This window comes from Biomphalaria glabrata, chromosome 1, assembly GCF_947242115.1.
Source record: "Biomphalaria glabrata chromosome 1, xgBioGlab47.1, whole genome shotgun sequence".
In the NCBI taxonomy this organism is placed as follows: domain Eukaryota; kingdom Metazoa; phylum Mollusca; class Gastropoda; family Planorbidae; genus Biomphalaria; species Biomphalaria glabrata.
In genome coordinates, this window is record NC_074711.1 from 45010876 (window position 1) to 45025627 (window position 14752).

Here is a 14752-nt window from a genome sequence, read left to right on the forward strand (position 1 = left end):
ACATTACTTAGACTTAGATCTTCCCACGCCCTTAGGCGCATTGGGCGGCAAGCTGTCTCTACAAAGATCTGTCACTGGTTAGTGCTTCCTCGTAATGGCCTCCATGTCATCACAATTCTTGGTATACTTAATTCATTTTGTCAGAGAACATGTCCCACAAATCTCATGCGACGCTCTGTCACAATCTCACTAAGTGGTAGACTCGATCTCTATAAGTGACTCCTAAATTCCGTCTTAGCCATCTTTGTTGAGTCACAATGAGTGAGCACTTATGCAGTATATATTGACCTAGAAAAAATTCTAATGGCCATGTGCGGAAGTATATAGAGAACATGCACACACACTATACACACAAATGAACCACTTTCACGTGATCTGTTTCTGAAAAATACTGAATGTTAAATAGCAAGAAAAAAAATTACCTGCAATGAAAAAAGTTGTACTATGTCACATTTTACACGATTAATTTTTTTTTTTAAATCCATATTTTCGATGGTCTTAGGCGATCCCTGGCAAATCGTCATTCGACCCCGAAGGGGGTCGCAATCTGCTGTGTTAAACACCCATACCATAGTGTCTTTTCCATTTATTAGGATCTAGATTTATATAGATCGATAGGTATGTGCCCCTATTAATACCAATTATTTTCTTTGCAAAAAAAAAAAAGGAGGGGGGGGGACAGATGACAAGAGGTAAAACAGTGAAAAGTCATGTGACCTGAGATTTACTCTGTTTAGGTTCAGAGAAGAAAGGATTATGTAGCAGACAACGGATTAGCATGATTTCAAATATTTTAGTTATCGGAGCATGAATATTTTTAGCAGTTTAAATTACTGTAAATTTATGCATAACCCAACGTTACGCCATTGTGGAATTGTGGACATTATTTCTAAGGTGACATCGTAACGATTTTAAAAAGTAAATAGTCAATATTATGCCCTCGTTTTATAATCAATTATTTTGAAGGTAACAAATGGGTAACAAATTTCTGTAAATTAAAAATAATAGTGGACCTAAGACTGTTCCTTGAGGTACACCTGTTATTGGTGTTGATTTAGAGCCATTTATTATTACAGTTTGTTCTTTCCTATCAGAAAATCCTAAATCCACTGATGCAGTGGACCATCAATGACAAAATGTTTTAATTTCTTAAGCAAACTATCGTGGTGAACTTTGGCAAAAGCCTTAGAAAAATCTAATAAGATAGCATTTATTTGTTCACTATTATTTAATCTTTTAAAAAATCGTCAATTAGTCCTATTAGTTGTGTTTCACATGATCTATATTTCCTAAAGCCATGTTGGTATGGAGTAAGGAAATTATGTGGGGGGGGGGGGCGGCGAAAAGAATGTTCAGACCCCTTGCCGACTTGAACGGAAACCTGGCGTATCTTCAATTCTACCTCCAGGAAGAACTTTTACAACGCTTAAAAATGATGTTGGCAACACAATGTCCCAAAAACAATAACCAACGTTTAGTGAATTTTCATGAGGTCAGTTTGTATTACATAGTGTTAAATAGGCAAAATTAAAAAAATTGTGACTAAATTTCTTTTCCTTTTATTACATTCTTTAAAAAAAAAAAACGGACCTCACTGTGGAAGCCTACATCGCTCCTCTGGACTCCAGCTTCTAAAGGGGAAATGTTGTTATCTATTGAGTCGTCACCCGGGAATGTCAGAAAAACTGGCTACGTTTTATTTCAAGTCATTGTATTAGTGACTTGTACTTTGGATTCTTTATTTTGTATCAATAAAAATATTCAGCGCTGAGTTGCTTCATTTGTTGGATAAATTTGTAGTCAGCTCTGAATTTCCTTATGTCAGATGATTGTAGATACAATGCACATCTCTCCAAAATACAATCGTGATAATTATTATGAAAGTGAGTCCACCCAGTTAATGGGTACCTGACATTAGTTGGGGAAAAGTAAAGGCGGTTTGTCGTTGTGGTGGCCACATGACACCCTCGTTAAACCGTAGGACACAGAAATAGATGACTTTTACATCATCTGCCCTATAGACCACAAGGTCTGAAAGGGGGAACTTTGCTTTACTTTTTTAACCATATAACCCTGTTGAGCCGTCAAAGTTATCGAGAAATTGTAAATAGATCGTAATTATTTACACTATTCATTGCAATATACCTGCCGTTGCTCATTAATTATATATATATATATATATATATGTATATATATTCATGGGCGTAGCCAGGATTTTTTTTCGGGGGGGGGGTTGGGAGGGGGCCAACCGCGGAAAAAAAATATGTGTGTGTGTACATAATTAATCTTTATTACATTCTGACCCTTTCGGAAGACGTTTAATGTGCCCTAGAATAGATTCTTCTCGGAATTAGTGGAAAACGTGTAGACTCCCCGCCCTTGCTAGCAAGGGTTTCCGGCAAGCTGTTTCCGCTACTCTTATTTTGCGTAATTCATTTTGTCGGGGAACATGTCCCGCAAAACCTCATGCGACGCTCTGTCACAACCTTACTAAGGGGTCGACTCCCATTTCGGCATAGGATTTCTTTGATTTAGTCCCGATCTCTATGACTGACTCCTAAAATCTGTCTTAGCCATCTTTGTTAAGCCACATTTAGTGTTTTTCAATTTTGAGTGCGCAATTTGCTTTTTTTTTAAATATTGAAGAGGTATTTTTCAGCTTCAAACCAAGCTGGCAGAGGGTTTTAAACTCAAAACCCCTTTGGCTACGCTCATAGATTTTATAGTGTGTAATTTGCTTTTTTTTTTATATATTGAAGAGGGGGTTTATCGTAAATTTTGGAGGGGGGTTTAAAATCAAAATATTCCTTAACTGTGCTGTTGGAATTTGTGGATTTTCGTTTCCTTTTTTTTTGTTTTGTTTTATAGAAGAGGGCGATTTAACTGCAAAAACCTCTGGTAGGGGGTTTAAAACTCAAAACCCCCTATAGGGGGTTTTAAACTCAAAGCCCCTGGTAGGGGGTTTTAAACTCAAAACCACCTGGTAGAGGGATTTGTATCTCAAAACCCCCTGATAGGGGTTTTTTAAATGTCATAACCCCCAGGTAGGAGGTTTTAAACTTAAAACCCCCTGGTAGAGGGTTTTTAACTCAAAAACCCCTCGGCTGTGCTGTAGTAAGTGATGATTTAGTATTAAAATCTCACCTAAAATAAAAATAAACAAAATGAAAGCAAAAATCAGTCACTTAATTCCGTTCCCCCCCCCCAGGGGGGGGGGATTTCATTTCGGGGGGGGACCCCAACCCCCCCCCCCCCCTGGCTACGCCCATGAATATATATATATAGTTCGTCCATCGTGGTTCGATGATGACCACTTTGTCATCCAGGGGGCTGAGGGCTTTGCACTGGGGTTTTATGCCTCCTCATGTGGCTGGTGAGACCTATGTGAGCCCGGAATGTTCGGCCGCACACTGGGCAGGTTATTCCAGCTGGAGCTAGTGTCGTTTGCCTTGCTTTTCTTCTCTGGCGTTTTTCTTCTGCCAGCGTTGTTCTCTTTTCCTCAGCAACCTGTGCGCCAGTTTTCACAGCGCGACGCCATGATGCTCTGTCATGTGCCTCTGTCTCACAGGTGCCCGGGGTCTATGCTGAACGCCTTCAGAGAAGCTTTGAGGGTGTCGCTGAAGCGCTTTCTTTGACCACCTTGCGAGCGCTTTCCTTCGCTTAGTTGGCCATGCAAGAGTCGTTTAGGGATGCGGTGGTCTTCCATTCTGCAGACGTGTCCTGCCCATAGCAGCTGGGACTGCATCAGGATTGTGTGGATACTTTGCAGACCCGCTCTTCGAAGGACTTCAGTATCTGGTATTTTGTCTTGCCATTTGACATTCAGTATTTTTCTTAGACATGTCATGTGGAAGTGGTTCAGTTTCTTTGCGTGTTTTCTGTACACTGTCCATGTTTCTGAGGCATAGAGCAATGTAGGGAGGATGACGGCTCTATAGACTTCTAGGTTTGTATTTGTGGTGATACCACGTCTGTTCCAGACATTTTTATTAGACAGTCTGCCATAGGATGCACTGGCCTTGGCGATACGCAGGTCGATTTCACTATCGATTTATCCGTTTCATGAGAGTGTGCTGCCAAGATATGTGAATTTGTCCACTGCGTTTATATCCTGTCCATTTATAGTGATGCTTGGATCCGAGTAGGCTTTCCCAGGAGCAGGTAAATATAAGACTTCAGTCTTGTTTGTGTTAATGGTAAGGCCAAAGTCTGAGCATGCTCTTGAGAAGTCACTGACAATGCTCTGCAGATCATTTTCAGAGTAGGCATTTAGGGCACAGTCGTCAGCAAATAGCAAGTTTCTGATTAGGCCTACTGCTGAATCTGTTTTTGATTTTGATTTAAGCCGCCTCGGGTTGAATAGGCCTCCATCAAATCTGTATGATATATTTATCCCGTTGTTTTCTCTATTTGTGAATGCATATATAATCTTCACAAATACAGGAGTAGTCAGAACATGGAACTATATAGTTCCATGGTAAGAACGAGATAAGTTTTTAATTCTTATCACAAAGAACCAAAATGTCAGATTTCTGAAGACACTCTAATCCGAAATAGTTCATAGTGCATGGTTCATAGTTGTAGGCCTACATGAGGGGTACGACAACGGTGCGAATATGAAAGGAAAAAATGGAATGGTCTACAAAAAAAAATGGATTGAAATCAAAGGGCATTTTTGGAACAGTATCCAGCTCAGTCTTAATTAATTTTTTTTCTAGAAAAAAAAAAAGAATGGGGGGCGGCATTTTAAAATTTCGCACGCAGGCGGCCACAACCCTCGCGGCGGCCCTGCATATAACTATATATATGCAACATGAATAAGGTGAATAATAAGAAATAGAAAAATAAATAAATGCACGTCATTGTGTGATAAGATTTCATTTATTGGTTATTTAATTGTAAGGAGAAATATAGGCTATTTGAAAAAAAAAATAATCATATATTTTTTTGTGATTAAACATATTATAAAGCTTTGGTAAATAGTACTAAATACCTATCAGATTTAATCAGATATTTACATTGATATTACGATTTTATAACATAAGCAAAAGCACAATGACTTTCTTTGAGTAAGAACGAAAAATATGTTGGGGGTCGCCGCATAGAGTCTAGTAGTGAATCGAAAAAAAAAGGGGGTTGCGAGCTAAAAAGGTTAAGAACCGCTGCACTATGGCCCAATATAAAATGCTCATCGGAATAAAGCATGAAGATGTCTGATCTAGATCTACAAAAATTTTGTCACAGATTACCAAAAGTCGTAAGTAGAAAACTGACAAGATGAGTTGAGAGTTTAGATCTAGACACTAGAAATACTAGATCTATATTGAAATAACCTGAAATTTGAAATCAAATAGGTCTATATTCTATATAGATCTAGACTTCTAGATCTTACTAACTTACTTACGACACTTACGTAGTCTTATTCTTAGATAGTTTAAGATAGTACTATACTAGTCACTACTCTACTACTAGCTAGAGTCTAGTTACTTACTAGTAAAGTAGACTAGTAGTACTAGACTCTAATACTGTAGTGTACTTAGACTTATGTTATATAGATCTAGATATACTATTATAATTATTATATACATATATTATACCATTTTTACTGATTTATAAGATAAAAATTAACTCTATTACACTAATCTCTATTAAATCTATATAACTAGGCCTATATAGATTATAGATTAGATCTAGATCAAGATCTATAAGTATATAGTAGTATACTATATATTTAATATAAATTCTGTTGTCATATACAGCTGAGCTACAATGTGACTGATACCAGACAGATATCACTAGTAACAGTGGTTCCCAAACATTTATTATTATAATATTATCCATGATCATGAATCCCTTTAATTAACTTTAAAGGGAAACTCCAATAGTTTTGACAATTTTTGATATGTGTTTTGATTTACAGATAATGAATATATTATTCTTTTTTTTTTATTTGCAATAATAACTTAGTAATTGATGTTTTTCTGACCTAATTTTCCTGCGCATCCAAAACAGTCAGACATTCACCGGGATTCTATGTGATGTCACACTAGCCTACTAATTTAATATATTGACTTATTGTATAGCGGGAGACCATACAGCAAAGTTAACATTCTCGTAAAAGAAAAATATATTTTCGTCAGATGCAGTTAGATCTAGGATCTTGTAAGCAAAGACAAAATGCCTATTAAAAGTAGATTTACATGCTTGACTAACCACGGCAGTCTGTATTTTCTCGCCAGACCACTCAACACACAACAAACTTTACAAACACTATCGCTTGGTTGTCTTGTCATGACGAACTACACGTAGTCTCGACTAGCCTTACACAGATCGGTTTGTTCGAATCAGTCAGACACATGATATATTTACTTCTTGGGAAAAGGAGAGGCTTAGATGAAAATGTTACTTTTTTTCTCGAGTTGGTTATCCTAATGCTCTTAGATCTACCTATACATATGTATAAAAAAAATAACTGTACCATAGCTCTGGAATAGGCCGTCACTAAGCCCAAGAGCCTGTAAGAATTAGAATGAAACGATACGATTGGTTAAATCTAGTTTCCTTTTCAGTATTGTTGATGGAAGTGACGTATGCCTAACCTAGAAACAAAATCTCAAAGCACCCCGTTTTTTTGGAGATGTCAAGAATTCACTGTCTAATTTATTAAATATAAATGTTTCTAAGCATTGAAATAGAAAATGGTAAAATGTTTACTATTACAACTTTTTACACAGAATTCAAATATATGTCAATAACTCAAATTTGAAAAACCATCAGAGTTTCTCTTTAACCTTTAACTTTAATTAAAATTAGACTAAAATCATATTAGGGGGCTGGACTACAAGCCATACCTCTACAAGGTTAACCTGGTATGAGTTTGTTTATTTATAGATAGGTTGTCAATCAAGGGTCTGGACCACAAGCCACACCTTTTACACTGTTGACCGGGTAATAAGTTTATTTACTTTGAGTTAAGTCTCAATTAGGGGGCTGGACAACAAGCCAAACCTCTACACTGTTACCAAGATTGCTAACTCGGAGATAAATGTCAATGGACCTACAAGAATGATTTTTTGCAACCCTAAAACCAAGAGTATATTATTAATATTTATTATATTTAATAGTTTAGTAAGCTAATAACTAATTTTAATGTTGATACAAATAGAAAGGATCTGTGTATATTAGCATAGAAGACACTGACCAGGGGTATCTTTAAAGGGAAGGCTCAACAGACTCAACACCCCCAACTTCTTATTTGTTTAATTCATGACACTTAATGTATTGATAGACATTGACCATTCTTAAGCCAGAATGTATTGACAAAAATTGTATAGAAGACATATTGACACTGTCTAGAGGTCACTAAATGATGACACTAAGTTTGTTTACTTGGAGAGAAATGTCAATTATTGCGCTGAACGCACATTCGTTGCACAATAAAATAAAACAAAGATATGCGTGTGTGTATTTTTTTGCCTTTAGAAAGAAAGCTATTTTCATTGTTTAATTCTATTCATTTAATATATAAAGGAAAACCTTACAGTAAAGTTTAAAATCTCAGAAAATAAATTGATCTGAAGCACCGCAATTAGATCTAGCAAACAAATAAAAAAATATGCTTGAATGTTAAGAAACACTTGACCTCTGTAACTAGTATACGGATATAATTTATCTATATGCTTGACTGACCATGCCAATGTGTTATCTTTTTTGCCTGACCACTCAATACCATTGCACATGCCCAAGGAAAAAAAATGCGTGATGGTCAACACCATCAACTATACACACTACACTAGGACTACATGCATAGGCTCACTACGTCTATCTGACCAGGTTGTTGCAATCAGTCGAACACTAAGTCTATTTATGTTTTTTTTTATAAGGGAGGTTGTGGATGAGTTTTTTTCTTCTATAGTTTGTTTTCCTAATGCTCTTAGATTTATTATTTTTATATAACAGTAGATCTAAACATAGATATCAATAATAGGCCTACAGACTACAATTAAATCTATGCTTCGCAACATCTAAGGTTCAAGCTATAAATAGGTATAATTGATGTTCCCGCTGTTAATAAAATATTGTTTGCCGCAAATGGATTAATAAATATATGACCTACTACGCTTCAGATTCCAACTATTAGCTAACAGCTACTATCAGTATTAAGCCCTTGAAGCCAGAACCAGAAGCAGTCTTTGAACTTTAAATTACAAGTCTGATGATCAGTTGTTGGTCTGAAATTCTTGAACACATATATCCAACCACTATACAAGCCAGACTTATGAGAGATTTACATTAGTAACAAGTTAAATATATACTAACATATTTTACATTGACCCTCCCCCACACAGCATTTATAGTTGGTGGCCTCGTATATACACACAGACACGCTCATGCTACACAGATTAATTTGTGATAGGCCTATCTGTTTATAAATACTGTTAAGCTTTAATAAATCAATCAGTAACAGAGTTTAAAACAATAAGGTATATAAAAGGAAAATAAAATACCAACCAATATAGGTATTTAACAGTTTAGTAAAATGTTCAACAACACAAGCTATTTACAAGACACTTAGGTATCCGGCTCTGGCTCCTGCCGAATATCATTTTTTACTATTCGGCAATATTCTGCTCTGGACGAATATCAAAAAGTACTATCCGGTGCACCCCTAATATATATATATATACTAGACATATGTTACCCGCGACCCGCGGGTCTTTATTTGCGCATTACTGTCGATATAGTCACTGAGAGTGTTTTGTAAACAATTAAACGAAATAATAATGTAATAAGTAAAGCGAATGTGTCAATGTAATAGTAGTGTGAATGAAGCTATCAAATCAGAATAGCTAATAGGCTTAAATCCATTTTTTTTTTAAATTAAAACATTTGCTTGTAGGCCTACATATATTTGATTAAAATTTGAGATGAATAGACTAAATTTTGAATGTTCATGTGTATAAAGTATAAAGTAGATCTTGAGGTAAACATATATCTAAATCTACACTAATCTAGAGTTAAACATTGGCTTTTATAGAGTTCATTCTGTGCTGTGCATGCGTGACCTTTTTTCATGAATGAATATAGGCCTATCTCAACACGGCTACGCAGCTTTAGCGAACAGCGAACGAATGTATTAAAATGCTTTAGAAAAACAAATTTGAATGTTAATTTGATTAAAATATGAAATGAATGGACAATAATTAGTATATTTATGTGTTAAAGCACAAAACTATCTTTGCGAAAAGAAGTTTTATCATCTTAGAGTTCAATAAGAGTTTTAGACCTAGGCCTAGAAATAGACTCAGTAGAGAGATGTGTTAATGTGTAACCATGGAACTATACTAATGGAACACCAGCTTCGAGATTTTATGATCAGAGTGCCGTCGCGCATCATTTTCGCGCACCATACCAATTTGAAAAATCGATGAGGATGCCAAAGAAGAAATTTACTCCGAGAGCCACTTGGATTGACCTTCATTGAGAGTAAAACTTCCCCACACTATATTTTATTAGATCTGTAAAAACTTTATCCATTTTCTGACTATCTGATAAAATAGATACAATTTCCCTGAATAATGGATCGTCACAAAAGATTTTTTTTTAAGGCCACTTCGTTAAAATAGGTGTTTCCAGTACTTCCTCATTTGGGTATTTTACACAAAATCTGGAATTTTTTTTATGTACATGTCATTTTTATCATCTGTCCCGCGCAACAAAACCATCCACTTTTCCCGGTCACCAATGTTCTTAACAAGATATCAAGAGAGAGAGGCTGGTCCATTATTTGCGTAGTCCAGCCAGCTTTTTTTTTTTTTGACAACCTTTTTTTCGTTCTCTCTCATGAAGGATATGTTTTGAAAATTAGTCTTACAAAATACAATTCCAAACCAACTCATGCAGTTATCGTCTTTTCACAGTTTTGAGGAGTCATCCTTTTTGCTAGCCAGAGTGTTAATTGGTAAAAGTGAAAAAATTCATTTTGTTTAATTTTTTAAAGTAAATATTCATAACTATATCTTTTATATAATAATATATTTTTAAAATAATAATCTTGTATATAGACATGCTTTAATAGATCTAATAAATGATTAACTCGGACCTACCAATATGGGTATATAAATACTTAAATCTGGGTATTTAAAATTTTGAATGCGAATTTTTAAAAAACCGAACTTATATTGATCTAGATCTCTTGTATAATATCTAGAATAATATAGATCTACAACACCTAGACTAAAGTTAAAGACTAAGGCTAAGGTCTAGATTTATTTAACGTTTAAAAAAAATAATCAATAGATCTAATATAGACAGTCATGAGATCCACTCTATTTTATCTAGATCTAGACCATACATGAGATCAATAATTGTCAATATGAATATCATCTAGTCTAGATCTATCGATCATCTAGAATCTAGTCTGTCTATAGCTATAGTACTTATACTTACTATTATACACTTTTACAGTATATGAGTATACTCATACGAGTCATACTGGCTATACTATAGTATAGACACTATAGTTAGTATTAAGTATAGTTAATACTTTTTAATAGTAGATCTATAATCTATCAATTCTATCTAAATCTAGACTTCACTTTCACATCACATTCACACGATTATTGATGCAGACAGTGAATGAAACGAATGCAGTGGTTATACTGATTATACTTAAAGTGACGATACTACTTACAGATCTACCAGTTGATAAACATCATCATCATAGATAATAATCTACATCTATAATCATAGTGCCCTTTATTTAGTCAATATAGTCAAGTCAAGATAGTGGAACATAAACTCGAAGGTTTAATACAATACGGTATGAGTCTATGAGTTAGTATAAGATCTAATTATTTTGTTACTTTGTATGTGACAGTATGTCAATGTCTCAATTAAAATAATTAATATCATCAGCCATATCATTTTAAATATTTAAAAAGTAGACATAGATTTTTATTATATTATAAATAGATAGATTAGATCTACATATAATTTTACAAACTTTAGAAATGATTGATTTTATTTTTTATTGATAAGCCTTCTAGACTAGATTGTCTAGATCTAGCATCTCTAGTTAGACTCTAACATGTAGATTGTAGATCTTTGAATTGGATTGATATTCACCTTCCTAAATTGTCTCTAAAGTCTGTAGCTGATTTGAGAGGCCCAACGAGGCAAGACGAGTCTATTAGTACTATGTCTCTTGATCTATCTAGTAGGCCTACTAAGCTAGTGCATTAGCCATAGTGTAGTCAAATCTTTACAACTAGTCTTCTATATCTAAGCTTCTCGATTAATTAGATCTAGATCCAGTTTAGATTTAGAATATATAAAAGTTTTTACTACCTAAAATACTAAATCTACTGATCTAAATTCTAGATATATAGATCCAGTTCAGATTAGGATATAAAAATATTCCACTATAGCTAAAAATCTAAATCTATGGATGGTCGTTCGGATTTATCGACGGTCGAGGGTTCAAACCCTGCCCGCTCCCATCCCCCGTCGTCCTGCGGGAGGTTTGGACTAGGAAGTAAACTATCTTCAACTCTGACGGAACATCCGAAACATGTAAAACATGTAAAACATTTTACAAACAAACATTTTACTGATCTATACTTAATATGTTAGATATTATATGACATCTACAAAAATTATTATTAAGATATAATTATAGATTCTAGACTAGTTATATATTATATATAAATAAAAGATACAATTTATGCAGGCCTAGATCCCATAAATTTATAATTGATCCAGATCTATCAGTAAAAGTTACCTTCGATTGGCAGTTTTACCCAATCTAATCTATACAAGACAATTTATAATCCATGCCTTGCCTACACCCCATATATATTAAATAATAGTTTCCATTCCATGCCATACCCAGACCCATGAGTTCATGAAATAATAAATGATGTGGTGTCAAGTTGGATCTATCCCCTGAAATTCAGTGCTTTAATTTAAAACTCACATATCTAGTTAATTATTTGCTATGACACTCTGATAAACTTGGACTTGTGTGATACATATATGTTTCTTATCAGATTTAATTAATGAAGTTTTGGTGCATTTTAACCAGTAATAAGGCTACAAAAGTAGCATCAGGTGTATTCTAACCATTGGTATTTTTCCTGGCAACATTTCTATTCTAGTCTGTGATAAATTATAAATAAAAAAAAATGTTTGTAATGTTTCAGTTATTAACAAGTAGGACCATGACAACCAGTTCTGATGATGTCCCAGAATGCCTCAAGGATCATACTTATACTATTTCTACTCTCTGGGCATCCATTCAATATTTAATGTAAGTACTACTATACAATTTTTATTTTAGTTATCTAATAGATGTTTTATGAATTGTGTGATTTTCATGGTCAAGCAACATCCAATTATCTGGGATGGAATTTAACATTTTTCTCTAGTTTTTTTTTTTATTTATAACACTCTTAAGCACATTCATCTTTCATGAATGCCTAATATACCTTGGCTGTTGTGCAGGCCATTCCTTTACAATAAACTGTTAGATGAAATTAGGCAAAATTGTCTGATAATTTGTATGTTTGATACAACAATGTTTTCAATTTAATAATATTATTTTTTAATTTTAATGTTTTCAAAAGAAATTAACCAATATGCCTAATTGTATAATTACAGTTATGTTTGGAAATGCAAGAAAAAGGCATGCATTCCTGAAAAGTCAATGATTGGTTGCACCTCTTAAAGGTAAGGTACTGCAATTTTTCCCATGTACTTTTCTCATAAGCTGAAGTACTTGTATTTTTGAAAAACTAGTTTTCCATGAAAATGTAAATCATAATATATGTTATAGTTGCTTTTAGATTAGTTCAATGTGCATCAAATTAACTGAACATCTGCCTTCACCTATAGTAATAATTCATAACTATTAAGGTCAGGGCCATGTCTACACATTAACGCAGTAGCTCCTTTTAGGTACAGACTATTTTTAGAATGGCAAAATTATATAACTATAATTAATAACATATATACGTTTAGCATGGTCAACACATATGTCACACATATTTTTTATTTTGTTTTTAAATCCTTTTATTTATTTTTATAACTAGATAACTTTCTGTTATGAGAAAAGATGAGATTCTTGGACTCCTGCATAGCACCACCAGAAAGGAAAATCCCATCATGTTGCAAAATAAAAGTCTTGGACCAATTTTAATTTAAGATATATATATTATACTGTAAGCTGTATACATATTTATGTATATCCTGTCATTCAGCCAACAGGTTTGGATTTAGTATTTCTTTAAATCTGTTTGATATTGTACTTGAAAACTATTAATCTGAGCCGCATTAAAACAAGAGGGAGTGCAGTGGATGAGTGGTAAGGGAAATTTTACTTTTTTTAAATTAAAATAAGAATCTAACAAAAGTTAACATATAAAATATGGTGCATTCTCCTTAAAACTAAAACCTGGTGCAAAGGTTTAAAATGTTGGCAAAAAAAAAAGCAACATCAATTAAATATTTTTAATTCCCTTTGCAAAACTTACTGAGAAGAACATGCATATTGTTCCCTCATAAGTTTCTTGACAGAGGAAATCTTGTTTATATTAGATTTGAATTAAGCAAATTAAGAAAAAAATTATAATCATTATTTCAAATGGTTGTATCTAAACCTTATGAATTATTTTTCAGTTATAAGTATATTGAAATGAATGGATAATCATGAAATTGTTAAATAATTGCTGCTATCATTCCATTGACTAAAGAACCATAATTTTTTTTTTTAAATTAATTTCAAAATTTATTAATTAATTTTCAAGCAGAGTTCACATAGATCTTGAGTGAAATTTTTCTTTTTTTGACTAATGCTTCAATTTTATTGTATCATTAGTTTTTTATTACCCAGAATATTTTAAAAATGAGTACACTATTTTCATGTAATAATGTAACTTGGTATTCACACATCAAAATACGCTATAATCTTTAGGCCATATAGATTTGTATAAATATAAATTAACTTGCTTAAATACATTGTAAATGTATATTGTTTGGATAAGAATAAAGTTTTTCTGTAGACAATTATTGTTCAAGATTTGTTGATGCTCCTGCTTAATAAATTATATACACAGGTCATTAGTTTTAACACACTACTGACACAAGAAAAACTGGTCGCCCCCACTTCCATTACATAGATGTAATAAAACGTGACCTCAAATCAGTGAACATCAATACTGACAATTGGGAAGACATAGCTTTAGACCGCAACAGATAGAGAGACAGTGACCAAGAAAGCTATGGACAGTGAAAGTACATAGGTCTCAGCTCAGGAAGAAAAACGTACAATCCGAAAAACTGCCAGCTCCTTCCTACCACCGAAGCAAAAGCCACCTTAACCTGCGCTATCTGTGGACAGGAGTGTCTCTCCGAAATAGGGCTCCCCAACCACACGAGGAAGTGTGCTCTGAGATGAAACCTTAGTCTTTCTATTTCTATGACTGAAGGAGGCCAATGATGATGATACAGGTCATTAGTTTTAACACGTCTGATAATAAATGACAGTACAAGTTATTGAATGAAAATTTGTCATTATTTCAAGTGCTTTAGGCCTACATCAATGTGAGGTACCAGTACTTTGATTGTGTCATATAACAATTTAAAGCAACATTTTGAAATGAATAGTGTGTAGAATTGACAGTAAATACATTTAAGTGATGGGCTGTGATCTGCATGAATTGAATTTCTGTTTTTTATCTTTACTTCAAGTAAA

The 14752-nt window shown here is 33.8% G+C and overlaps 1 protein-coding gene and 1 long non-coding RNA gene across 3 annotated transcripts in view; both read left to right on the forward strand.

Annotated features, from left to right (window-relative positions):
* Positions 1 to 5120: 5120 nt before the first annotated feature.
* The window catches only part of LOC106069782 (adenosine deaminase-like protein), a 37452-nt gene continuing 27820 nt past the window's right edge, over positions 5121 to 14752 (forward strand). Inside the window, exon 1 of one of the 2 annotated variants that reach the window (XM_056038916.1) lies at positions 5121 to 5257. In XM_056038916.1, coding sequence (XP_055894891.1) covers positions 5204 to 5257 — 54 coding nt within the window. In that variant the 5' untranslated portion in view covers positions 5121 to 5203. Of the gene's footprint in view, positions 5258 to 5335; positions 5355 to 14752 lie in introns of those variants that run through there. The other variant, XM_056038921.1, reaches the window with a different exon arrangement.
* Positions 11713 to 14064, forward strand: LOC129927778 (uncharacterized). The gene is made up of 3 exons (XR_008779457.1): positions 11713 to 12310; positions 12661 to 12729; positions 13092 to 14064. It is a non-coding gene; the product is annotated as an uncharacterized LOC129927778 (long non-coding RNA).